Raw genomic sequence first — 27,654 nt, 5'->3', positions numbered from 1 at the left:
TCTCCTAAAGCATCCATGAATTCGGTATCTCCATCCAAAGTATTTGGGTTCTTCATTCTTATCTAGGGAAACGGTAGACTCTGATTCAAGAGGACCACCATAGGAAATAGGAACGACTGCCAAAGGTACGGAATTTAGACCAGGACCCCCAAAAACCGACAAGGTGGCTGCAAAGGATAAAAATGATGTCACGACACGCAAATAGCAAACAGTTTAGAACAGAGCATGAAAATGAACTAGAGTTACCCGAGGAGTTGTTTATACCGCCCCTCAATGAGCTATTAGAGCTGGTGGAAGAGGGGGAGGAAGGAATAGCTTGGGAAACCCATCTACACACAACACAACCATTTTCCTCCACTTCAGCTGAACGAGCGGCAACCTCAGCCTCCTCTTCAACACATTTTTTGGCAGCCAACTAACGAGATAGCAATTTTTACGACACAGTACCCATGATCGATTCCTACACACAGAACTTCAAAAGTCACAACAAAACGCTAAGATCTCAAAACAATCGTGAGTTACAACCCAAAGGAATGAGGGCAAAGAGTGAAGCGCCACAAAGAGCGGCCAACCCCAACCAGAATTCGGGAGCAATGAAGAAAGCGAGAAGCTTGGAAAACTTAGGAGAAGGAGAAATGAAATGACGAAGAGAAAGGAAAATAAAGGGAAGAAAAGGAAAACTAAAAGACTCAGAAGACAACTGAAGCGTTTCCATCAAAGAAATAAACATTAATCATTAAAGAAGCTGCCAAAACATAAGATCCTAGAGTCATCCCCCAACTGACACATTAGCACAAACAGAAAATGCTCTATGAATATTCCGAAAAAATAAAGACTTGCAACCAAAATAACAAAATACACCTCCCACAAAAAAAAAGTTATTACAAAATCCTGAAAGAATGTCTTAAAGACCAGGTGGTGGGGGACATCTGATATCGGGCTAAACGATATCACGTGTGTGACGTCATCACTATCCTCGTTACGGTCCAGGCCCAAGCATAACAAAGGCCCAAGCACATCCAAGACAGTCCCAGCAGGACAGAAACGGTTGATGCGGTCCAAGCCCAACGAGCAGCAACCCATCACCCAAACGTCCAAGCCTTTAAGCATCAACACATCGAAGGACCTTCTAGAAATCCTACGAGATAAAAGATTCCTCCTAAGATTCGAAATCCTAAGCTTGTAAGGATTCGTAAGGAGGTGACAAACCTTAAACATGTATAAGCACGAGGTTCTGTACGTTAACTACTATATCTAAACTAGTACATACCATTCCATTCGGTCCTAAATCATAGACTGGCTTAGGTAGCGGAGAGAGTTTGCCGGACTCTGATCCTATCTTATTTGCTTATTATTTACATGCTCTAGTACGACGTCGGATCATCGTTACGGTTGAGACACATGACCAAGTTCAGATAACAAGTTATCAACCTCAATATACCAAAACCTCACAATTCTGTGTCGAAGAATATCTCTCAAATAACAATCTAATTGTTGATTGCTTTGGATACTTAAAACCTATGTTAATGCATGATAATTGTAGGTAAATAATTATATATGTGAATGGGAAAAAAAAAATATCATTTGAAGTGCTGAATTTCAAATCACGTTTACACTTAAAAGATTGAAATCATAATGGTTGGAAACAAGTAGCATTATTGTAAGCTGAAGGAGTTAGTTACAATCTTGAAATTTCAATTCTGAAAGAAAAACAAGGAGGTTGATGCATAATCATAAAAATGAAGGTAATCTTGAAATTGGGTTGTTATTTGTGAGTTGTTTGAACGAGAGATGATTAATTGTTGCAGCACTTATATGTGATATAGGTTTCCATGCGACGGCCGCAGTCTGAGCATACAATTAATTGAGGAACAATACCAGCATTGACGGGGAAGCTGAGATGGTTACAGTGATGTTTAGATTCAAGTGTTTGAAGGTAATCTTTAAGTGCTGTCATAAAACCCTTGTGCCGGATATCATATTTCCAGAGTTTGTAATCAGTGAGACAGCTTAGAAATATGTTCCCTCTGGCCTTGATCGACTCATGATTTACAGTTCCAGTGGCGAAAAGAGTAGCCCATCCACCTTCACTGCTATCAAAGTTTAGCATTGTCATGATTTCCTTCATTAAAGGATCATTCTTGACGCTTCTTCCTAGTTCAACCTTTGATCTCCACATGCTCTCTATCCTCTTCCAGAAGTACCATATTGATGTCAGGTCTAAGCAGTAAAGGCTCAGATTCTCTTCTTCTATTTTCTCAATGACCTCCCTCACTCTATCGCCTGGGTTGCCTCTCCCCACATAAACCGTGTCTAAGTTGATTTTTTCTGCTTCTGCTACTTCCCTGGCCGCTGTTGTGAATTTTCGAATCCACTTTATGTCGTCTCCTCCATAAAGGCAAATGTGTTTTCCTTCTTGCCTCTAATTAATCACAAGTCTTAGTAGTTCATAACCACTTGGTATAGTTTTAGAATTTAAGAAGTAAAAGGCTTACCCAATTGCTTTGATCAATGCCTTCCAATAAGAAGTCAAGTCCCCAACTCTCTTTCTCCCATAGAAGTCCCTCCCTACAAGTGGTGAAAGGGAAGGCGTCAATGCTCCAAATCCACATCATATGGAGTGCGTTTGGACATGTAACCCATCCTTGTTCATCTACCACAACAAGGATAGTCTTTTTGTCGAATCCGAAAACTTTCTTGATGAACTTGATAGCAGTCTCATTCATCACTGAAGGGTTCAGAACAGAGTACCAGGGCATAGAATCCTGCAGCATCTCAAATCTCTTCTGTTGACTCTCATTATGTAGAATATCTGTGTTTACTATTGGAACCCACACTATCTCAAACGGCCTTTCTGGTCGTTTTGTTGCCTGTCGTGCTGTTGGAATGGTAGAAATCTCTTTCGTAATCGCTTCAACCATGGCAATCTCTTCTTGTAAGATGTCAAAGTCTGATACCAGCAATAATAATTGTTTTGGTCTCAGAAAATCAAATTTAACCTGTTTTCATTTGGGGGAAAACAATAATTAGATTAGTATTGGAAGACTAAGTGCTTCTTATTTTTCATTCCAAACAGCTATGTAAGCAATTTCGGGAAAACAAAATCAGCTAACTTTACATAACATCATCAACAACAAACAATAGATATTGACTCTAAAGGTTTAACATACACCAATAACAGTAAATGGAATAAAATCAAACCCTCTTTTTGGCGACTCCATCAAAAAGCAGTGGCTCTGAATAATCAGTGGCAGACATCAGTGCTTTGACAATCCTTGTAGGGTCGTTGCGATGGAGCATCTTAAATTTTTGTTGAAATTCCTCATAGGATTTTATATGTTTTAGTCCATCTGCATTATCATGTTAAAAAGTGATTCAATTATTCAATTTAGTACTGCCTGAAAATGCTCAAAGGTCTCACCATTGTAGGCATTATGGTGTTTGAGGTGTTGCTCAAGTGCAGGAATGAAATCTTCTCTTCGTGACATATTATGCTGCCACTCAGTAAAATGAATTAAGCTATTCAAGATCACCTTTCCTTCTGCTATAGTCATTAAGACAGATTCGCCATGTCTATCCCAAGTGAAAAAAGCAGCCCATCCTCCTTCACTAGTATCTGAATTAAGCAGTGAATTGATTTCCTGAATAACAGGATCCTCGTATATAGTTTTGCCTAACAGCATCCTAGAATGAAGCATGTTTGTAATTCTTGTCCAAAAACGCCGCTGTTGCTTCTCATCCATTACGTAACTTAGTTTCTCTTTCTGTATGGTATCAATGTTTGTCTTTACTTGAAAGCTCGATTTACTCTTCCCCACATAAACCATCCTCAGTGGAAGATTCACTGCTTCTGCCACAGAAGGTGTTCTTGCTGTGAACATCTTCACCCATCCCATGTCCTCTCCTCCATAAAGGCATATGCAATCATTTCCCTTCTCTATCTGATTACAGTAAGAACACAATGTAAGAAAAGGAAGTGAATTTTTAGTTGGAAATGTATATAATTGTGTGTGGTACCAAATTTTGAAATTCGGGAAAGATGTCTGCAAGTAGCAGATCAAGATCAAAAATCTTGTCTTTCCAAAGAGCTTCCTCTGAGGCAGAGGTGAAAGGGTAAGCAAGATTCTTCCAAATACGAATCATAGGAAATGCATTTGGCGAGGCAACTTGCCCTTGCGGATCTATAACCACGATGATAGGCTGATTTTCAAAATTCCATTCCTCCTTGGCTAATTTGATCACTTCTTTGGCAATCAATGAAGGACTGTGCACTGTGTACCATTGCATAGCTTCCCTCTTCAACTTGAACTTTTCTTCAATATCCTGCTCTGACCCTTGCTCAGCAATGGGGATCCACACTGTCTCAAAGTCACGTTCTACCTGCGTTTTACGCTCTCTGGCTTTACCGTATATCTCTTTCACAGACTCAATATCTTCTTGGGGGATGTCTACATCTGATATCAGCAACAACACCAGTTTCTTTCTCAACACATCCAGCACTACATGTTTCTTCAACAAAAACAGTGGTCCCAATCAGATTCTTGCTATTAAATTTTAGAAAAAAAAAAGGTTGCTACCTTTTTCTTGCAATCATAAAGAAGTGGTTGTTGATCATCCTTGTAATAAATAAGTGCCCTGAGAATAATCATGTTTTCGACTTGGGGAGCATTAAGAAGGTCCTTAATACTTTCAAGACGTTTTATCATCCTTGCTTCCTCTGCATATATAATATCATTGATAGCTCAACTCTAGACTATATACATATTCACATACTCAAGTAGCCATAGAGTGGAAAGTACCTAAGGTCGGCTGACATAACTCAGCCTGTTTCTCGAGCTCCTCTTTCTTACTGTTGAGTTTTACTGTCAAGAACATCAGTTCTTCCTTCTCTGCGCTTGATATTACATAGCTGAGAATATCATTTGACAAGTTTAATATATTTGGTTTTGTTTTTGTTTTCACCATCTAGTTGAATTTGAATTTGAGCTGGGAAGGACCCTCAAAGAGGGTAAAACTCCTAGCAACTGTTTATGGCCTTCACAAGACTCGAACCAAACAACTAATGATCCTCATGAATCTTATAAAAAAGCTAGAAACGGTAATTGGTACTTACTTAAAACCCAAGCTGGTGAGGCTGGTTATCTGAGAGGCAGAAGCCAAGACACTCCTGATAGTCCAATAGATGGTGACTGGGATAATTTCTTTTAAACCATGAGAATATTGTGGCACATCGGAAGCATTGGCAATTTGGTCCCCCAGGTCATGGAATCTAAAGATACAGCGGGTTGCATCCATCATGGCCAAGACCAGATCATTAACAGCTTCCAAGGGAGGAGCGGGGAAACCTGCTGGCTTGTAAGTATAAGCTACTTGCTTGAGCAGTGATATGGACTTGGCAAGTTGGTTTGATGAATAGATAAGGGCGAGGTGCCAGCATTCCCCATAGTTCAAAGAAAAAGCTGTTAATGTGAGTATCAATTTAGCTTCCCATGGATACTCCTTTAGTTTCCGCAATATCCACCTTATTGTCTCGTCTGGATCTCCTTTGCTCGAAGTGTTGTAGGCTATCTGCAAATTCATGTGATTTATTCTTTTATAAGTTTTCCAAACCAAAGCGGAATAAATAAGATTCTCTAGCTGATGTCAACCTTGTAGGCGATTCGATCCATTATATGGGATAATTTCTCACGCAAAAGAATAACTTCTTCTTTGTGGCTCTCATCTTCCATGTATGCTCTGGTATCCTGCAAATTGAATACTTTAGTTATGAATATATATATATATGTATTTGTATAGGATAAGCATAGGATGTACCATGACACTTCGATTAACATTCTGGATGGCACGATTAAGGATGTCCTCCACTAGATGGAAAAGAGGTTTGACATCAACTTTTTTTTCTGAACTTTTAGGATCCTCACCAAATTCTTTCAGGAACCAACCTTCATCAAGATTTGTTGAAGAATTTTGCTGGTTACTCTTCTTATTGATTTCCCTCAGCGCATTTAATATATCTTCTTGTTTCATTTTATTCAAAACTGGGTAGCAATCAAGCTTCTAAGTAATTGTTATATGAATGTGGAGCAATATAAGAAATATGTTTATTCTATATATATATATGTACATGTATATGAAGATAGGAATAACTTCTTTACTTGAGCTGTAATTAAGAAACTTACTTTGATCACTTTACTCCTGCTTATTGTCTCTTCACTGGGGTTGCTTGCTTTATTAAAAGTAAAAGAAAAGAAAAATATGAAGACAAGGATATAATTTATTCAATAAACATGTATCACGTGCATGTATTCTAGCATAATACTGATGGTCTGGTCTGGTTTGATCCAACCTAAAGCTTGCGTCTCTAAAGACAAATCATATGTATGAATTGAAGTAAACAATCAGATATTGTTTAGGACAAATCATATAGATATAGAACAAATGAATTCCATTTAATTCCTCCATGATTTATGATTTTTCCAAATCAGTTTATATTTTCAAGAAAATAATTCTTTTACAAATAATATATAGATTGATATGATGAAATTAAAAAGCAATTAGATCAAACAAAAACTAATAAAGCTAGAGGCTAGAAGGTATATAATATATGCGAAGAGTAATATGAACAAGCAAAGCACAATGTGTGAGACATGCATGGGGATGGGGATATTTATAGCATACTCTTTTCGTCTTATTTGCATATATAAAAAAGAGCCTATTTCACTTCCCATCTAAACCAAACTGCTAACTCTGTTTTTCGGACTTAGCTACCCAACCACATCAGGTAACATTTATATTATTGTTCCTTATTAATGTTTATTTATTTATTTATTTATTTATGGGATAAGGTGTAAAAATATCACTAAAACAAAATATTACATTTTATTGTAATTTCATAATAGAAATTTGATGATTAATATTTTTAAATTTGACGAAATATTTAGATGTTAGGGATAAAATTGCTATTGACCGTCAACGTTAAAGGTATTTGATCAAAAATGAAAAAAAAAATAAAGAAAGTCCTAAGATTCCCCATTTTTATTTTTATTGATTCACGTCATGATTTTTGTTTAATTTGACACATTATTAAAATATTTTATCAATTATAATATATTAAACCCCTAGCTACCCAGTAAATTAGCTGTAAATATAAAACTCACTATTATTTATTTCATCTATATTTGAAATTGCTCATTTCCAACAGTAAATTACAATTTTGGATGTAGATGAAATGAGCAATTATAATTCACAAAGGAGTTAGTGTGTCAAATTGAAAGATTAGAGACTTAATCAACATAAAATTGAATCAACCCTTTTTTTAGTGCATTTTAAAAGAAATCATATCATGTTTTTACATAAGGTAGACACATAAAATGTAGAAGTAAACTGGTTTCATGAAAGAATTTTGTGAACAGATAGGAAAAATGATATGGGAGGTTGCAAAAGAAATATTTAGCTCGGAGTTGGTGAAACAAATATGGAATGCATTTGAGATACAGGGTCTGGTAATCACAAGCCTTGCCTTTCAAATCCTACTAGCAATATGCGGCAGCCGCAGGAAGTACAATTCAAGAGTTAAGATGAGGTTTATTGTTTGGTTCTGTTACTTAATGGGTGTCTATGTTTCAACTGTTTCCCTTGGCAAGCTAACCGAAACAAACAATGATTCAGCTGCCCTTTCCAGCATCACTTATGGTACTGTTCCAAAGGTCAACATAACCAACAATGAGCTCCGAGCCATGTGGGCGCCTCTTCTTCTTATGCACATTGGCGGTCCTGACAGCATTACTGCATACGCTGTCGAAGACAACAGGCTTGGCTGGAGGCAATTTCTTGAATTAGGAGTCCAGATAGGTGTTGTCCTTTTGATTTTTATCAAGTCTTGGAACAATACTTGGCTTTCAATCATCGCATTGACACTGCTCCTATCCGGAGCAATCAAGAGTTTCGAGAGGATTTGGGCTCTCAGACGCTCTGCTAGCTCTGATGCGGTGTTTGACACTTTAGTAACCAGCAATATTCATGAACAGTTTGGTTTCAAATACTCCAACTCTAATCTAGCATTGCTTGTTAAGGCCTATAGGCGTTTCGAACATTTGAAACCGCACATTCAGAATTGGATAGGTCACCCTTTGTCTATAAACTCCCCTTCTGTCAGCACATATTATTATCATCCTGAAGATGTTTTCAGGATTACGGAGTTTGAGCTTGGATTCATGTATGATGTGTTGTACACCAGGTTCCCCACCAATTATTCTATTGCTAGTTTCATTCGGCGTTCCATATGCTTCCTTAGTCTAGTTTCGAGTTTGTGTGGATTCGCCATCCTGTTCAGGCATGCTGATGTGAAACTCCTAAAAATTCTTGTGTCAAGGAAATATGACAAGAAAGTGGACATTGCAATTACCTATTTACTTCTGTCAGGGGCTATTGGAGTTGAAATCTATGCAATTATTTCCACTCTTTGGTCAGAATGGGCACTTCTATTCATGATCAAGAATCATCGGAGTCGAATGGTAGAAACGTTCTTTCAAGTTTTAGTTCGTCAGGTGCCAATGAAATGGCCTAGATGGTCAAACAGTATGGAGCAATTAAACTTGCTGAGTTATTGTCTATACAAGGAACAGTCCAGGTCAGGGAGATTAATCAATGAAATCGTGAAACGGAGAGGTTGGGATCAAAAGTACAAGAGGTTTCGAGTAACTGTGTACACCGAAGTTTCAGTGAAAATGAAGAAAATGATAATTGAACAGATAGAGCAGGTTCGCGGGCAGAGAGTTTGGCAGCCTTTCAGCAAAAGAGGAGAATGGGCTTTAGAAAGGTTCAAATGCCTAGACCAATTCAAATGGAGCATTGAAACAGATTACACAAATGAAGCAAATCAGCAAACAAGTTTTGGCAGGGCCATAACCATATGGCATATAGCAACTGATATCTGCTACAACCAACTTGCTGATCAGAACCCGGGATCTCAGCTAGTTAATTATAAAGATTCTCAGCCGAGTTTAACGAAGAAGTTATCAGATTATATGATGCACCTTCTAGCAGAGAGGCCATACATGCTTTCTATTAACACCAAGAAAATTCTTTTCCAAGGAGCTTGTAACAAACTCACAGCATATCTTGAGAAAATATCAAAGCAAGCAGGAGCTGATAACGATATGATTAACTATTTCGCAAAGAAAGTGCTTGAATGTAGATTTGAAGATGCTGTGGTCACGCTTTCTGATGAGAATGACGCGACGGATTCCAATGAAGATGTAGATATAGTATCAAGATGGGAAGTAGTTTTGGAAGCAAAAATACTTGCTGAACTTCTGTTTGATAGGGCAGATAGGTGGGATATGTTAAGTAGCATTTGGGTTGAAATGCTGTGCTATGCTGCATATAATTGCCCTTGGGTCCATCACACTGAGCAGCTCAGGCGAGGTGGAGGCTTGATTACTCATGTCTGGCTTCTTTTGACCCATGAAACTAATAAGTTCAATATTAGTATATATTGATTAACCCTCCCTACTTTTTTTTTTTTTTTTTTTTTTTTTTGTGTATGAAAGTTTGATATGAATCTTTTTTTGTCTTCTTTAATTAAAGAATGATTTGAATCTCATTTGACACTGAATAATAACTTATGGTCCACATTGGTTGAGATATCACAAATTTTGATTAGTAGGAGGAAATGTTAGCAAATAGTAAAAATCCTAGCACACTCGAGCCAACTAAAAACAAAAAAAAAACTGCACACTAGGACAGCTTTGATACCATCTAATCTATAGAAATTGAAGAATGAATTGTATGTTATTCGTCTTAGTTTGTGCAGAGAATGACAACCTATTTATATGCACATAAGCTTGGTGACCAAGCAAAGACACCAACTTGCAAGTTAGTATATCTACAAGTATAAATAGACCTAGCTAAATACATACAACTGTAATGAGTCCAACTGCTGTTTCTTTGGAATGATATAGATACTTTTTTACAATTGTGGATGTACATTCTAGGTCTACATGGGCTTATTTGCTCAAAGCAAAAGTCTGAAGTTCCAAAACTAGTTGAGACTTGAGAGGTTTGTCGAGTTGGTTCAAACACAGTTTAATAGGAGAGTTTTGTTTGCATGTTGTTTATGCAGCTAAAGGAATTGCACTCCAGACTAGCTGTGTTGAAACGCCTTATAAGAATGGCTTGGTGGAACGAAAGAACCGGCATATTTCTAAATATAGCTAGAGCTCTTAAGTTTCTGAGTCATTTGCCAAGTGAATTTTTGAATCATTTTATTTCACATTCTGTTTTTTTAATCAATAGGATTCCTTCAAAGCTTTTGTATGATAAAACACCTTTTCAAATGTTGTATGATCATAGGCCTGATTATAATATGTCAAGGGCTTTTGAATGCATGTGTTTTGTTGGCACTTTGGCTAGGAATAGGACCAAGTTTGATCCTAGAGTAGAGAAAGGAATTTTTACGGGATATCATTTAGGACAAAAAAAGTATAAGGTTTTGAAGTTACAAACAGGAGATATAGTTGTTTCAAGGTATAAGGTATCATGAACGATAGTGGAACCTAGTTCCAAAGAGGGTGAATGGAACTATTAATAAATTTAATGCTTTATTAAATTTTCTTACAATTAATTCAATAGCACAAGGCGGCTCGGAATAAGAGGCATACTTTGTTTGCTGTGTTCAACAGAAACAAAGTTTAATTCTAACACTTAGGCCACGCAACTGGGTGGCCTCTGTGTGACTTGATTAAGTATATTATTAAGTACAATAGTCAGAAGTGCAAGTTATATAATTTTAAGCACAGAAGCAAGCAATATATATATATATATATATATATATATATATATATATATATATATCAGAAGGAAAGGGTTAGATTTGTTACGCAATGATTTATACTGGTAGAGCACAAACTCTTACAATAGATACAGAGGCTTTGTAAAGTACCTTCCTTTACACTCAACATTTAACTATCTATCTTCCCCTGTTGTTGTCTACTTGTGACCGAAGCAAACAGAAAAACTTTTAAACTTTTCTAAGTTATTGATAGTTTTTGTTCTAACTCAGAACACAATGAATGAACTTAGAACTATTACACAAATGAATACAATGAGTGTGTATGTGATTTTTTCTTTGCTTTTTGGAACTTCAATAATGATTTTCTCTTAAATTCAGCGTTGATGAACAAGTCCAAATGAAGCAATTGATGGGGCTTTTATAGTGACACTTTGAGACTTGATTATTTCGAATTTCAAAATAGTCATTTGATACTCAATCTATTTGTGTATCCAGAGATGTCATATTTTATGAACATCAATTTCCTTTCCTCTCAAATAATACCCATGCACAACCCTCATGCCTATCAATTCGAGCTTATCAATCAACTGATCTACTTGAACCTCATTCTATTAAACCTACATCCCCATCTATACCAAACTCACTAATACAAAATTCTGACAGTTTTCAAGTTTCAAACACATCCAATACCACCTCTAAGGTTGATACCCAACATCTTTTGATCATACTGATCCCAACATTAATCTCTCACCAATAATTCTCCATCACTAGTTATCTTCAACTGACCTGCTTCAATATTTGAACCTGAGTCTGTTTCAAATTCAACTTCTCCTTCTCTCACATATATGCTTGTTCAACCTTCAAAGCAGTCCTCTAGAGTTAAGAAAACACCCACTTGGTTACAAGATTTTGTAATCAATAATGTTACTTCTTCTCTTGTCAATACAGCTGATCACACCAACATTACTTTCTCCCAAAAACATCATGCCTTCCTTGCTAAAATTACTAAGGTTTCTGAACCTAAGTCATCTTACCTTGCTGCGATGCAAGTTTAACTTACGACTCTTGAAGATAACCAAACTTGGTATCTAACTTATCTGCCACCTGGAAAGAAACCAATATCAACTCGATGGGTTTTTCGAGTAAAATACAATGTTGATGGATCAGTTGAGCGATTCAAAGCGCGTTTGGTGGCCCGTGGTTACAAGCAGCAATTTGGCATTGATTACACTGAGAGTTTCTCCCCCATAACCAAAACAACGACAGTTAGAACTTTTCTCGCCATTGTAGCTGCCCATCGATGGTCAATACACCAAGTAGATATCAACAATGCATATCTACATGAGTACGTGGATGAAGAGATTTATCTCGAACCTCTTGAGGGTTATCAAAAGGCAAAGTCAGGGCAGATTTGCAAATTGAGAAAATCGCTTTACGGACTTAAACAAGCATGACGTCAATGGTATAAAGAGTTCACTGGGAAGCTTCTTCAGCTGGGCTTTCACAAATCCTATCACGATTACTACCTTTTCACTAAACAAACCTCTACTGATTTTATTGCAATTGTTATCTATGTTGATGATGCTTTGATTACGGGCACATCCGAGGAACTTATTGTTGAGGTTAAGCAGTCACTTGATGAGGCATTCACTATCAAAGATTTAGGACATGCCAAATTTTTCTTAGGTGTTGAAATCACATGATCCGATGCTGGATTGATTTTATCATAACATAAATACATCTCGGAGATGATTATTGATGCAGGGTTATTTCAGGCTAAATCAGTTAGAAGTCCACTACCTAGCGGCATTCAATTTGATTCACCTTCGCCTTTTTGTGAAAATCCGGAGCAATATCGAAGAATTATTAGCCGTATGTTATATTTGGGATTTACTAGACCCGATATCTCATTTATCACTCAACAATTGAGTCAATTTCTCAATTCTCCAACTCAATTGCATAAGGACGTTGTTATTCACGTGCTTAAATATCTAAAGGGTACTGCCTAGCTTGGTTTATTTTATGCATCAGAGAGTAATTTGAAACCCACCAGTTACTATGATGCGGACTGGGGAAGGTGTAAGGACACGCGCAGGTCAATTACAGGATATTGCGTGTTGTTGGGAAACTCTTTGATCTCTTAGAAATCAAAAAAATAGAACACTGTCAGTCGTTCGCTGCTAAAGAGGAACATCGAGCAATGGTGACCACTATATGTATATTGAAGTGGTTAAGCTACTTGTTTAAAGAATTCAAAATTTTAGTGCCTCTGCCAATACCAATGTGTTGTGATAATCAGGCGGCAATTTATATTGCAGCCAACCCCGTATTTCACGAAAAGACTAAACATATCGACATAGACTGTATATAGTTCGTAGTCAATATTTGGGAGGATTTATTGAAACACCTTATGTTCATACACATGAGCAATTGGCAAATTTTTTTACTAAGGCACTACCTGGTTCTCAGCTACAATAAGTGATGATGCAATTGGGATTTCTCAATTTACAATCTTTGGCTTGATTGAGGGAGGCGTCTTGGATTAAATATTATCAAGCTTCATGAAGATTGTTTACTGTACTAATGATTGTAAGGGATAAAACCCATTGGCGGGAAAACAGTTTAGTTGGTCCCTTGTGATATGAGAATAAGTTCCTAAGGGGGGTTAAAGGAACTATTTAAAATTTTAAGTATTGAGGATGACTTGTTACCGTTGTGAGTTGTAATTTTTCACATAGATTAGTAGCACAGTGATGTTGAGTATGGTCAGAAGCAGCTTTAGTTAGTCAGCAACTAAAGTTGTTTCTAACATTGATTCAAGAAATACTCAACATCACTGTGCTTTAGTTACTCAGCACCAGATCACACAACTCAGTAGGTTTAAGTTAAGCGTTTACTTGGCCAAAACAAAAACAAGCAGATAAAGGAGATAAGGGATAGAAAATGTTACTCATCAGTTTTATCCTAGTTCGGCCTTCTGCCTACATCCAGTCCCCGGAATTCCTAGTTTTATCCTAGAGCACAAACCCCTTACATTAGTCAACGAGCAGTTACAGAGTACCTTCCTCTATAAGCCTATACTCAGCATTATCTAACTCTGAGTGCTAAATACCGAGCAACTCAGAGTCTCCTAACAATTTAGTGATTGATAAAGTTTTGTTCTTTAACAAAGAACATTTGAAAGATCTAATCTATTTGTTTACACAAAGATAAGAGTTAGTGTAAAATGTCTTTGCTTTGCTTTCAGATGGAACTTCAAGTATGAATTTGCTCAGAGTTTCGGCTTGTTGAAGATCAAGTTTGATTGAAGCAAATGACAGTCTTTTTATAGTGACACTTGAAGCCATCGGTCATTTCAAATTTCGAAATAACCGTTAGAGGGAAACGGCTTTGCTGTCCCTTTCGCCCTTAGCGCCCAGTGTCACGGCCAATAGGAACGAAGTCTTCTCTGTTGTTGATCAGTGCTTCATTTGCTTTACTCAGTAAGCGTTAGATTGTCTCTCCATTTTAGGCAAAGATTCCTGGACAGCACAACGACATCTCCTCTGTTGCGTCTGAAACTTTCCTCAATTGGATAGCCTTTGTACTCAAAGTTAGGAAGTCAACTTTCGCCTTGTCTGCTTGTCCTTCGAACTCAGCAGCTTCGTTGTGAAGGCGTTGGCCTTCCTTCTGGATCCTTCTTTCCGCTAGGCTGAGTGGATCAAAAGCCTTTGATCCATTTGACTTTCTTCTTGGCTTTGTTTGAGTCTTGACTTGGCTTATTGGACTTGGGCTTTGTCTTTAATATCTTTTTGCACTTATAAATTAAATTACTCCAAAAACACTCAACAAACACATTAGTGATAATAAATCAAAGCATTTAAATTTAATGTATTGAAAATTTATCTAAGGGATTTAATTTTAATTTAAATAGATTTGTCAAATCAGAATCAGTGTTGAAATGTGTTTCAACAAGTTTGACCAAAAAAGCTAATCTGGCACTCACCCCAAAAACGTTGTGACTCTAAGCAATTTAGACTTGTTCACTCATTTGTATATATAAACACTGTAATCTTCTCTATTATATTCAATAAGAATGAATCAGTTTTTTCCAAAATTCTCTCTTCACTTCAGTCTCTTGATTTTGTGAAATCCAAAGCAGATCCATCCTTGTTTGTTAGGCATCGAGGATTTAGGTTTATTGCACTAGCTGTATAGGTGGATGATGTAATTTTAGCAAGCAATAATGATGATGATATTTTGGAAGTTAAAGCCTTTTTACATAGGAGTTTTAGTGTAAAAGGTTTAGGGATATTGAAGTTTATATTGGGTTTGGAGATAGCTAGAACAAAAGAGAGGATTCATATATATCAAATACAGTACACCTTAGCTCTTTTGGCAAAATCTGGTTTCTTAGAATCAAAACCATGTTTAACTCCTGTATAAGTTGACAATTCAGAAACTACTAATACAAAATTGCTTGATGATGTTTTAGGGTATAGAAAATTAGTGGGAATTTGTTGTATTTGTCAAACACTAAGCCTGATATTATGTTTGTTGTCCAGTGGTTGTCACAACATTTAGAAAACCCAACAAAGCAACACATGGTAGCAATTCATATGTTTAAGGTATTTGAAGAATCATCCTGCACACGGTATTTTTTTCCAGCTAAATAAAAAATAAAGTAACAAGCGTTTACAGAGTCTGATTGGGCTAACTGTAAGCAAACCAGAAAATCAATTATGGGTTTTTGTGTATTTCTTGGCAACAGTTTGATTATTTGGAAGTCTAAGAAGTAAAGTACTGTTAGCAGGTCATCCTCCGATGAGGAATATAGAGCATGGCGTTAACTTCATGTGAATTGCAGTGGTTATTATATTTGTTGACAGATTTGCACATTCAACATCCATAACCTACTTTAATGTTTTGTGACAATTTATTTGTGATTCAAATAGTGAATGATGGAGTTTTTCACAAACGAATGAAACATATTGAGATTGATTGTCACTTTATTCAGGACAAAATCAATCCAGGAAGATTCAATTACTACCGATTACAACAGATAATCAATTAGTTGATTGTTTCACAAAGCCACTTCATTCGTCATTGCTTAATTCATTTTTGTGTCGATTAAGCATATTAGATGTTCATCTTCCCGGCTTGAGGGGGTGTTAGCCATACATGAGTTAAATTAAGGCTAAATTACAAATAACTATCATGTGGTTTGGCTGATTTGCGACGCGGTACCTGTGATTTTTTTTTTTTTTTCAAACACAACATTGTGGTTGTACCGTTAACAAAATCAAGGCAAATTTTTTAACTCTGTTAAATCATAGGGGTAATTTCAGAATATGAAATTTATGACCATTTGTTGTTGACTTTTTCACACTCTCTCTCCCCATCCTTCTTCTTCTTCCTCCTCCTTCCTTTTCCTTCTTCTTCCTTTCTTTTTCTCCTCCTTCTTCCTCTTCTTCCTTTCTTCTTCTTTTCCTCTTTATCTTTTTGTTTGACTAATGTTAGAATTTCCAGCATTGTGTTGTCCAGTGTTAATGCTGGAATTTTCCAGCACAATGTTGGGAATTCTAGCATTAGTCAATCAAAAAGATAAAGAGGAGAAGAAGAAGAAAAAGAAGAGAGTGTGTAGAAAAAAGTCAACAAAAAATGGTCATAAATTTCATATTCCGAAATTACCCCTTTGATTTAACAAAGTTAAAAAATTTGTCTTGATTTTGTTAACGGTGACAACCACAAGATTGTATTTGCAACTTAACAAAATTCATTAACACTGAGCGTTTCGAATGCTGATTCCAACGTTCTAAACCCTGGAAAATTCCAGCTTAATTCTGGAATTTCTAGAATTCTAGAAAAAAAAAGTAAAAGATAAGAAGAAGAAATGAAGGAGGAGGAAGAAGAATGAGGAAGAGCAAGAGTGAGAATGATGAGGAAGAAGAATGGAGGAACCAAAATGGGAGAAGAATGTGAGAGAAAAAGAAAATTCAAATAATAAATAAAAAAAATCATTTTTTTCTAAAATACCTTTATAACACATCAACAACTTAATAGAATTCATCCATTTGCCTTGATTTTGTTAACGGTGATCACAAGGTTGTGTTTGTAAAAAAAAAATTAACACTTAAATTAACTATAGGTATGTAATTAGGTTCCGTTAGGTATAACTAATAGAGCCGTTAGACTTGATCGGATATAAATAGGGAAAATTTATAAATTTGGGTCAATTTGAATTTAGATATTAAATCTAGTTCTCAAACTTATTACCAATGTAGACACTTTAACCTTATTTGAACAAAAATACCATCACTTTTAACGCGACATAGTTACTTTAGCCCTTGTTTGGGATGAGGTTAATGGGAGTAAATGGAAGTAATGGAAGGTTAAGTATTGAGTTAACCTTGTTTGGGAGTTATTTTTTAAGAGTAAATGGAGGTTAATGGGGTTAAATGTTTACTTCCTCTAACCTCCAAACTCTAACCTCCAAATTGAAGGTTAATGGAAGTAACGTAAATTTTTTAAAAATTTCTTATCTCTGTAGAGTAAATTTAACTTTCATTCCCCTTCATATTTAAACTCCCAAACAATTAACCTCATTTACATCCTATAAACTCCCAAACAAGGTTAATTGTTAACTTTCTGTTGATCACTTCCCTTCCCTTTCCATTACCTCCTTTAACTCTCCCCTCCATTAACATTCAAACTCTCAAACAAAGACTTATGAAAACGCCATAAAGAATAGTTTATATATTATATAGCGTTATATGGTGTTAGACAACTCTATAAAAAGGGATAAGTTGGACTCGAGACAAACAAAAATCTCATGTAAAACAATGGAAAATTGGCAGCTTAGCAAATCAACCAGTTCAAACATTCAGTTTTGAAGTATTATGGAGTAATGAAGAACAAAATTGATTATTACTGAAAACAAAGAAATCGGATCGTCTTCTTCTCCCATGGCTGCCGTCGTTTTCTCTTCTTCTTCCTTGTATCTTCCGTTTTCTCCCATGGCTGTCGTTGTTTTCCCTTCTTCTTCTTCTTCCTCGGATCTTCCGTTTTCTCCCATGGCTGCCGTCGTTCTCTCTTCTTCTTCCTCAGATCTTCAGTTTTCTCCCATAGCTGCAGTCGTTTTCTCTTCTTCTTCCTTGGATCTTCCGTTTTCTCCCATGGCTGCCGGTCGTTTTCTCTTCTTCTTCCTCGGATCTTCCATTTTCTCTTCGTCGGATCAATCCTCATCCAAAAGATTTAAAAAACGAAATCCTATGCGATGGTGGCGCTTGGCTTCCCTTGTTCGATCGATCGATGGTGATGTTATAGTTATGAAGAAAGTGAGGTATTTTGGTCCAAATCAAGTAAAAGGGGTCAAAGAAGTGAAATAACTAGTTCTGATATGTAAATAGGTTTTTAAATTAGTCCAGATTTGTAATTTTCCCATATGAACAGGGTCTTTACTTTAATTAGTCTCTCTACTTTTTCCAGTATGTTCTTTATCTTTCTCCTCTGTAATTCTCTCTTTTCCTTCTATACTGTAATCTTGATATGCCAGCCACTGCATCTGTTCATTGGTGTCTTTTGTTCTGCCAATAATTTTGAGCACATGATGGTTGTACTAGATCTTGGGAGTTTAAAAGGCATGCAATTGTTCGAAATATAATTCATTTTCTATATAATGCCCGATTTTCATTTAGTTAATGGGTTTATGAACTTCTGTTTCTGACAATGATTACGTATATCAATTCAAAATTTAATATTTTGTATTTTTAAGTTTCAAACACCACATCAAAGGGAGGGAAAAACAAAATAAGAAACTTTTTTACAAACCAAAATTGTAATACCAGAAAGCAAATGAAGTATGCGCATAAACTCTATTCATAATAGATAAGTTCTCAAAACCGAAATGTCTGAAATGGATTTTTACAGTTTTGGTGAGGTGGTCAGAAACATGTTAAAGGATGACAATCTTTTAGCATTGAGAAAATAATATACTTGTATTTTGGAATCACCAAATGGATATTGACAATCTTTTAATAACTTGAAATTACAAGGAAAGGTTTACCATCCCAATAAAGTATAATTCTGAACACTTTAAATAACTAGAAAGAACTAAAGAACCTTGATGACAAAACTTTGAGCATCTTCCAGATAAAGTTGAGTAACAGGCTTAAGAATCTCGAGGAAGAGAACAAGAGAAAAAAGAAGAAACTATAGAAGGGGGAGAAGAGTTTTGTTTGTCAACTAGAATTATAGGTATAGCTATGTTAGCCAATCCCGAATCATTTCGGGATTAAAGCTTTGTTGTTGTTGTTCGTTTTATATATATGAGCTACAAAAAAGATATCTATAATAAAATCTTCATTAGCACACATTAAACATTACATGATGAAAAGAAAAAATAAAAAAAAAAAAACAAATGAAGGCAATACAAGCAGCGGAATCTGAAATAAAAAAGAGTAGTATACGTAGAAAACAGCAGACTGCTGGAATATGATCAGAATGAGTATATATAACAAAAGAACAATTGTTATATATAATTTATTGAATTCTCCACGTGCAGGCTGCTTCTTAATTATTTATGAGTTAATAGCATCTTGATTATTCATCACAGCACTTGTAGAGGAGGTACCTTTCCATGGGACGGGTACATTCTGAGCAAACAATTCTTTCAGGAATCATACCAGCAGCGCCAGGGAGTATGAGACGGTTGCAGTGATGTTCAGGGTGAAGTGTTTTTAGGTGATCTTTAAGTGCTGGCATGAATCCTTTTTGCTGGATATCATCTTTCCAGATTGTGTAATCAGTGAGACAAGTTAGAAATATGTTCCCTTTTGCTTTTATCATCTCATCTGTTCCTCTTGTGAATAAAGCCCACCCTCCTTCACTGCTGTCAAAGCTCATCATTGTCATTATTTCCTTCATTAAAGGATCATTCTCAGAGGTTTTTCTTAGTTGATTCTTCGATCGCCACATGCTCTCTATCCTAACCCAGAAGTACCAGATTGATGTCAAGTCCTCCCAGTAGTGGCTCAGTTTCTCAACAATTATGCTTGAAATGTTCTTCCTCACTCTTTCCTTTGGATTGCTCCTCCCCACATATACCATCCCTAGTGGGATGTTTGCTGCTTGTGCCACTGCCCGTGCTGTGTTTGTGAACTTCCGAATCCATTCCAAGTCCTCTCCTCCATATAGGCATATGTATCTTCCTTCTTGCATCTAACCAATTAATGGAGTTTTTTTTTCTTAGTCAAAATCATACAAAACTATTTCTACAAATTAATCCATTTAAAGATACATACCCAGTTGAGAACAATTGGATCAATGCCATCCACCAAGAGCTCAAGTCTCCAGCTTTCTTCTTTCCAAAGAGCTTCCTCCCTGATAGTAGTGAAAGGGAAGGCTAAACTTCCCCAAATCCACATCATATGAAGTGCATTTGGAGATGTAACCCTTCCTTGTGGATCCAGCACAACTAGAATAGGCTTCTTTCCGAAATGCCATTCTTGTTTGACGAACTTGATCACTGCCCGGTCGATCAACGAAGGATGGTAAATTGAGTACCAAGACATGCCAGACTGCAGATTCTCGAATTTTTGTTGCAGGTTTTCTGTGAAAGGGGCAGCTGGGTCCAGAATTGGTAGCCACACAATCTCATATTGGCTTTCATGCCTTGATGGATGGAGCCTTGACTCATTGTATATCTGTTCAAGAATGGCAATCTCTTCTTGCATTATGTCAAGGTCTGATATCAGCAGCAGCACATTTTTCCTCCTCAGGACTTCTATGTTAACCTGTTCAAGTTTTTTTCCAACAAAAGATGGTTAGATTTTATAGATTATACAGATATATATATATATATATATATAGATAATTGAAAGGGGAATAAATGCACCCTTCTCTTGGTTGTTCCTTCAACAAGTGGTAGTTGATCATCTTTTGCATAAATCAATGCCTTGAGAACTCTCATATTGTCAAGATGTGCCATCTCAAACAAATGCAAAAGATTCTGATAAGTTTCCAGGTGTTTCTTTTCATCTGCAATATGTCAATTTAATTTCAGGAATGTATTCCAATATACTAATTTTAGAGATTTTAGCTTCAGAAATTACCAATATGCTTATAGCAAATTCCCAGTTGATTAGCCAGGTGGCTATGCATGTTGCTGAGCTTGTGAGCCAAACTTGAAAGCTCCCAGGCCTCTGTAGTTGATACTATGTGCCTATAACCAAAAAATGAACTTGTTAACTGTTAATAGGAATATCAGTAAGAACAGTAAAGTAGCCATCCTTGAAAATGGATCAATTGATACATACTCGTGGCCTAGGCCAATAAGGCCTGTAATCTGGGATGCACAAGCCACAATACTTCTGACTGTCCAGTAGACAGCAATTGGTATATGAGCTACTGCTGTGGATAAAGCTGTGACATCCGTTGAAATGTAGTTAGGTGGAAGCTCCTTGAACTCAACAATGCACCTGGCTATATCTATCATGACTTTGATGAGACTCTTCACTGCGTCAAATCGCGGTTTTAGTATGCTCGAGTGCTCTAAAAGGTCAGGCAATTGTTTGAGGATGGCCACAGCTTTAGCCAGCTGGTTTGAGGTGTAGTTCTGAGCAATCAGCCAGAATTCCCCATAGTTCATGGCAAAAGCTGCCAAAGCTATCACCAACTTGGCATCCCATGGGTAGTTTGACAGCATGTTCAATATTGACATTGTTGTTGCATGTGCATCCCCAGTCCCACTTGAGCATTTGTATGCTATCTGCAGACGAATATGGATTAATTAAGTCCTATAGTTGCTGACACAAAGAGCACATATATATAACATTTAAAGAAGAAAATGAGATCAAAATAGAGGGTCACCTCACTCGCAACTCGATCAATCACATATGCCAAGGATTCAAGCATGGTAATGAGACCGGTAGTGTAATTTCTATCGTCCAAAGGTTCTGCACGCCCTTGTGGAGTCACCTACAAATTTCAAAGATAGCATTAGCTATACACATAATAAAGTCAAGTAGACCAAGAGGGCTAGCGTTCGAGTCATATATTACTTACCGGTGTCAGAGAAAGGTTATCAATAGTAGGAGCAGCACGATTAAAGATATCCTCGACGATATAGAGAAGAGGTTTGACATTGAACTCGCGTCCATCAGGAGTATGAGTTGATTGAATTTGCTTAGACATTGCATTGTCATCCGAAGATGCGAACATGAGCCTATCAGATTTGATGAGTTGCTGCATACTAGGTGCTGGTTTAATCTGCATTCCGCCCGAGCTTGGTTTGAGCAGTTGGTGCATGATGCCTGCAGGGTGTGAATTCATCAGCTGCTGATCATACCCAGAGTTGGGATGCATCAGCTGCTGATTATACCCAGTGTTTGGATTCATCAGCTGCTGATCATAGGCAGAGTTGGGATGCATCAGTTGCTGCATGTTGGCTGGGGTTGGATTGATCAGCTTCTGTCCATCGGTAGGGATTGGATTCACCAGGTGGTGAGGATTTGCTGAGGCTGGATGCTGAGTGTTTGCTGAGGCCGGATTCATGAGCTGCTGGGCAGGAGTAGTTGGTTTCATCAACTGCTGCAAATTGGCAGAAGATTGAGTGAGAGGCATATTTTGTGAGGATTGATTAAGGGGCATATTGGGAGATTGTTGATTAAGAGCCATATTGCCTGAGCTTGCCATTTTTTCAGGACTTAAAAACAAATTGTTTAGAAGAACTCAAAGCAGTTAAGCTGAATGTGTTTGATTATGGGATCTGCATAGCCTTTATATAATCATCAGAAATGGAATAAAGCATGAAATACAAAATGAATCTTCCTTACTTCAACTTAAGTTTTAGTACAAGAAACAGGGAAAAGCCACAGACATGATAGCATTGCATATCATCTTTTTACTTTTTTTTACAGCCCCACAAAATCTGAAGCAGTAGTTGTTTCATGAAATTATACATATCAACTTACATTCTTTATTTCATTTTGAGATTTGGGACAAATTCTAAAAAAAAAAAAAATAAGATTATTTGCTTGATCCTATAAATAATTGAGAATCAAACAAAGCGAAAACAAAGGGAAAGTATAAGTTGTTCGTTTCTTTCTTCTTTTGGCTTTTGCCGAGGATCTTCATTCTGCATATAATTAATTATGTCCAACGTTTTTACTCAAATGTATGTATTAATTGATGATAGAAATTACCTGATTAATGCCCATTTTCTATCATGGATGTTCCTATACTGCTTTTACTTTCTTGTATTAGTTAATTATAATAGTGATTCGTCCTCCCAAAGTAGATTTCATTTCCAAGTATACAATTTAATATTACTTTCCATGAAAAAAAATTCTTGGAATTGTTATATATATAATATAGGCAAATATAAAATTAATACAAGTCACTACGCGGAAAAGCTCTTCAGAAAACGGTTCAAAACCGTCGTCCTGCAAGAAATAAAATTGTTACGGAGTTCGCTGTCGTCTGATGGACCTTCAAACGACGGTTGGATTATGTCATGTGAAGGCACGTCACATGACATAAACCTATTTGTAGGCTGTCATATTAAGAGTGTTACGATGACAGCTTATTTATTTATTATTACCGTTACCTATCCGGCTATTGCATGATATACTAATAATTAAAAACATCAAAGCGATATATGGGTAATTGGCATATTGATATTTACGATTGCAGTTTGTATAATAATTTCTGTCGTTGTAGCTTGTTTCAGATGGTATAGGTCTTAACCAATTATGTCAATGGATGTGTTTTCAAATGACACAGATTCGTTTATTTTAGTGTCTTCCTATTGTTGTTTAGATAGTATTTTTTTAATTAAATATGACACTTTGCTTTCTTCTTCGAATGAATTTCTGGTTTTAACTTGAATAATGAACATGAAATTCTCTATATCAATGGTTTTAAATTAATTGGAGACCAATGGTCATAATCTGTTTACATTTATACAAATAAATTTCTGAATGTAATATTAAAAAATAAGCAATATATATCCAATTTCTGAAACAAAATCGATCTTGATGTATCTGTATATCTTAAAGTCATTATTAGGCCTATAATCCTCAAATCTTGATATCTGCAAAACCAAAAGCATTTTATTAATTACGTATAGATCATCTTCAATAACCCTAAACTCATTTACCATTTCCCCTTCCTAGACCTTTCACTTACCTACCCACAGTATAAATATAAAACTTTACCATATTCTTCAAGTCCATAAACCAGTATACATACCCTAGTTTTTACCGATTATGTCTAATTTTCGACGCCTCCATCATCGCTTTAAGTTGGAGTTGGCCCAACTCCGATAGGAGTCACCCAGGTGGCTTCTCAACGTTTCAGGTATCTTACTCACCTAGAAGTTGTGCATTATTCTTCCTTTTCTATTTCTGCTAATTCATGCTTACTACTATATATGCAGGTCCTGTGAATGGAGACCAACTGAAATGGTCTATTATGATCAAGGGCCCTCTATACACCCCGTATGAAGGAGGTGTATACAAAGTCAAATCTGCTTCTCTCCCAAGTTCGTCTTCACACCTCTAGTTGTAAGAACACAAGCTTATGAATACGTTGTAATCAGTTCATATATATGTATATACACTCATGAAATTATTCTTATTCTCAGTGTTGCTTCAGGACTAGGATTTATCATCCTAATATCAATCCTTTGGGGTTGATATCTCTTCCCCAACTACTTGTTGGCCCTTCCTTTCCTGATGCCACGGTAAGATACTGCTATTTATCTATGCATTTGTCTATGTTTAGGGTCTAATCTATCTATGCATGTTTAGGGTCTAATTTAATATGCATTTTCTGTTGGGGTTTTATGTCCTATAGACAATTGTTTTAGGATATGAACATTTTAAATGAATTGTTCTTTTATATCATTTGTTTTAATAAGATATAGTCTGTTTTAACTATATAAAGGCATTCATCTTTTAAGAACTAATTAAGTCAAATAAAATAAAATCCCAAAGTTTATTTAAAGTGATTATAAAGTGTTCATACAAGCATGAAGTGAGACCAAACCTTATAATAAACTAATAAACTTAAAACCACCCCAAGTCAAGTAATATGTTTATATAAGGATTAACATAATACTGTTGAGACTTGCATGTAATAGTGTCTTCTGTTATGAACAGATAGCTGATCTCACAAGCTTTAGATATGGAGATATCTGGACAATTACATGGATCCGGTGAAGGAGTTCATTAGGATTGAGGACCCGACTTGAGATAACAATATGGATGGATTTATCCTATGTCACCTATCACTATGCCATTTTCCCTTTCACATGATACAAGATACATGACAGACATTTGTTTTCGTGTCGTCTGAATATTTTTCGTGATAGTATTTTAATTGTATGTCATCTGAAGGCGAAATAAAAAAATGCGCTCGATTCTCAGATGACATTACGATTACAAAATCTTGTCATCCAAAAAAAACGCGCATTTTCGTTAAATTTGATGCGCTCAACAGATGACACCTCTAATAAATGAATGTCATTGTATGCCAAAAACAAAAAAGCGGCAAATGAAATTTCACTTACGCGGCCATACCAAATTTTAGGCGCTCTATCGTTTGACTGAAATTTCAGCTGATATATAAACCCTCTCTCTAATCCCAAATCCCAGTTTAGGTTACGCAAGCTTCATCCCTCTCATCCCTCTCATCCCTGTCTATTGACCTGTGGGTTAGGACTCAATGCTTTTGTTTAGTACGAACATAGGCTTTGCATAAATTCTATAACTTCAGAATCAAGAATAAAATAAGGTGAAAAACGACTACAATCCATATAAACAAGGGGTTTGGAGATGCAAACCGGTGCTACATTTAGAGTTGGAGTAGCTCGACTTTCTCTTGCAGCGGCTTATTGTAGGCTGTCCGAGTTAGAACTTGATGGGTCCGAACTTCTACTGTTGAGGAGAGTTATTGCTTGTCCGGACTCTCTATTTTTGCCTCGCGGGTTTTGCTCGGTGTTTGCCGGGAGAGTTCCTAACTGCCTCTCCTGTTGCTGACGATTCAAATGGGCTACCTAGCGGCTTAGGTCCCTGCAAAACACCTTGTTGAAACACCTTTCCACATGATTTTGATTTGACAAAATTATTTAAGTAAATGATAAAAAATATTCTAACACATTAAATTTAAATGCTTTGATTTATTCATACTAATGTGTTTGTTCAATGTTGAGTTTATTGATTTATAAGACATTAAGATAAAAAGCCTAAAGGCCCATAAGTGGAAGTCAAACCCAAGTCAACAGATCAAGACCATTCGGCCCAAGAAGACAAAACGCAGTCGTTCCATACAGAGCACAAGCTCAGCATGAAGAAGGATCGAGAAGCCTTCTACCAATAGCTTCAAGACGAAGCTGCTGAGTTGAACGACAAGAAGTACAAGTCAGCGGCAGAACAGAATCAACTTCGAGACAAAGTATTTCTACTTTGGGTAAAGTTCAGAAAGCGCAGGAAGCTGTCTGGAAGACTTTTCCATAAATGTCGAAACATTATGTTTATCGGACGAAAAGCTGCCGAGCACTGCCGTAGACAGAAGATGCAAGAATCTCATTGGCCAACGACACTGAGCATGTCCTGAGTGACAACGACACGAAGCCGTTTGCCTCCAATGGTTATTTCGAAATTCGAAATTACCGGTGCTTGAAGTGTCACTATATAAAGGCCTCTCATTTGCTTCAACCGATGCAGATCTTCAACTAGTCAAAACGCTGACCAAATTCACACTTGAAGTTCTGTGAGAAAAGCAAAGCAAAAATCTTACACCAATTTCCAATCATTGTGTAAAAGTCTAGAGTGATTTCAATTCATCTAAAGTGTCTTAGCAATTGTTGTTTAGGACAAACACTTTATCATTTCTAGAAGAATAGAAATGAGAGGCTGAGTACTCGGTTATAGTACTCAGCGGTAGTTATAGGAGTGAGTAGAGGTATAGAGGAAGGTACTCTTGTATACTCAGCTTCTATTGTAAAAGGTTTTGTGCTCTACCTTTAAAGAGCTCAGTAGAGAATTCAAAAAGCTCGGAACACGTTCCGGGGACTGGACGTAGGCGGAGAGGCCGAACCAGGATATGTCTGCTGAGTAACATCTTTCTAACCCTTAAACTCCTTTATATATTGCTTGCTATAAAACTGACTAAGTAACGAACTCATGCTGAGTTGAGTGCACTAAGAAGCTGAGTTCAGGAATAGACTCTAAGTGTTATCTCCTGACTCAAGGAAAGAAACAGACTTAGTCACAAGTTGACTAAGCTTGTGTCTTAAAACTACTTAGCGCCGCTGTGTAAACCTTTTCTTAAGAAAAGAAGTCAGCCTTAACGGACAAAATTTTAAATAGTTCCTATCCCCCCCCCCCTTGGAACTAACCTTGTCACGTTATAAGGGACCAACAAGTGGTATCAGAGCTTAAAAGCTCACTGAGCAAGATATAACTATCTTGAGCTGATCCCCCTAATGGCTGAGAACAGCACTCGTTTCCTCCCAGGAAATCAGACAACTCAGATTTTAGCTGAAGGACTATCCATTACTCGGCCTCCTCTGTTCTTCGGGTCTAACTATACCTTTTGGAAGAACAGAATGAAAAATTTCATTCAGGCAACAAATATGAGTGCATGGCTATCTATAGTCCAAGGCCCATTTGTTCCTGTTGAAACTATTGACGGCCAAACGGTTGTTAAAGCTGAGACTAAGTGGACAGAAGATGATCTCAAGAAGCTATAAAATCATGCTTCGGCTATAAACATGCTTCACTGTGCGTTAGATGTTGCAGAGTACAACAAGATTTCAGGTTGTGAGTCAGCGCAGGAGATCTGGAAGAAGTTGGAGGTCACCTACGAAGGAACCAACA

The 27,654-nt window shown here is 36.7% G+C and overlaps 3 protein-coding genes across 3 annotated transcripts; 1 reads left to right on the top strand and 2 right to left on the bottom strand.

Moving 5' to 3' along the window:
- Positions 1–1,578: 1,578 nt before the first annotated feature.
- On the bottom strand, positions 1,579–6,073 carry LOC136232188 (protein SIEVE ELEMENT OCCLUSION B-like). Its single transcript, XM_066021231.1, has 10 exons — positions 5,815–6,073; positions 5,649–5,744; positions 5,114–5,568; positions 4,800–4,909; positions 4,578–4,717; positions 4,018–4,509; positions 3,422–3,941; positions 3,202–3,350; positions 2,496–2,999; positions 1,579–2,422 (listed from the first exon to the last, which is right to left on the bottom strand). Exons 1-10 carry the CDS (start codon positions 6,025–6,027, stop codon positions 1,796–1,798), a joined length of 3,306 nt encoding a protein of 1,101 aa, XP_065877303.1. The 5' UTR covers positions 6,028–6,073; the 3' UTR covers positions 1,579–1,795.
- Positions 6,074–6,714: 641 nt separating this feature from the next.
- On the top strand, positions 6,715–9,506 carry LOC136233316 (uncharacterized). The gene is made up of 2 exons (XM_066022942.1): positions 6,715–6,781; positions 7,413–9,506. Exon 2 carries the CDS (start codon positions 7,422–7,424, stop codon positions 9,498–9,500), a length of 2,079 nt encoding a protein of 692 aa, XP_065879014.1. The 5' UTR covers positions 6,715–6,781; positions 7,413–7,421; the 3' UTR covers positions 9,501–9,506.
- A 9,609-nt stretch (positions 9,507–19,115) lies between these two features.
- LOC136233550 (protein SIEVE ELEMENT OCCLUSION B-like) lies at positions 19,116–22,510 on the bottom strand. The gene is made up of 7 exons (XM_066023255.1): positions 21,836–22,510; positions 21,641–21,748; positions 21,088–21,539; positions 20,884–20,993; positions 20,667–20,809; positions 20,074–20,565; positions 19,116–19,990 (listed from the first exon to the last, which is right to left on the bottom strand). The coding sequence occupies exons 1-7, from the start codon at positions 22,463–22,465 to the stop codon at positions 19,373–19,375; spliced, it is 2,553 nt and encodes an 850-aa protein (XP_065879327.1). The 5' UTR covers positions 22,466–22,510; the 3' UTR covers positions 19,116–19,372.
- Between the last annotated feature and the right edge of the window lie 5,144 nt (positions 22,511–27,654).

Source organism: Euphorbia lathyris, chromosome 6 (assembly GCF_963576675.1).
Source record: "Euphorbia lathyris chromosome 6, ddEupLath1.1, whole genome shotgun sequence".
Lineage (NCBI taxonomy): Eukaryota > Viridiplantae > Streptophyta > Magnoliopsida > Malpighiales > Euphorbiaceae > Euphorbia > Euphorbia lathyris.
The sequence above is the reverse complement of the archived record's forward strand: the minus strand, read 5'-3'. Positions and strand labels throughout refer to the sequence as shown.

What these genes read in the sequence shown, in the direction of transcription:
- LOC136232188 (XM_066021231.1), bottom strand. Translation starts at nt 6,027, where the DNA reads ATGAAACAAGAAGATATATTAAATGCGCTGAGGGAAATCAATAAGAAG. An exon ending in CTCACCAGCTTGGGTTTTAA is followed by an intron (nt 4,910 to 5,113) that starts GTAAGTACCAAT and finishes TGATATTCTCAG; the next exon opens with CTATGTAATATCAAGCGCAG. An exon ending in TTCCCGAATTTCAAAATTTG is followed by an intron (nt 3,942 to 4,017) that starts GTACCACACACA and finishes TACTGTAATCAG; the next exon opens with ATAGAGAAGGGAAATGATTG.
- LOC136233316 (XM_066022942.1), top strand. Translation starts at nt 7,422, where the DNA reads ATGATATGGGAGGTTGCAAAAGAAATATTTAGCTCGGAGTTGGTGAAA.
- LOC136233550 (XM_066023255.1), bottom strand. Translation starts at nt 22,465, where the DNA reads ATGGCAAGCTCAGGCAATATGGCTCTTAATCAACAATCTCCCAATATG. An exon ending in AATTTGCTATAAGCATATTG is followed by an intron (nt 20,810 to 20,883) that starts GTAATTTCTGAA and finishes GACATATTGCAG; the next exon opens with ATGAAAAGAAACACCTGGAA. An exon ending in AAGGAACAACCAAGAGAAGG is followed by an intron (nt 20,566 to 20,666) that starts GTGCATTTATTC and finishes AAACTTGAACAG; the next exon opens with GTTAACATAGAAGTCCTGAG.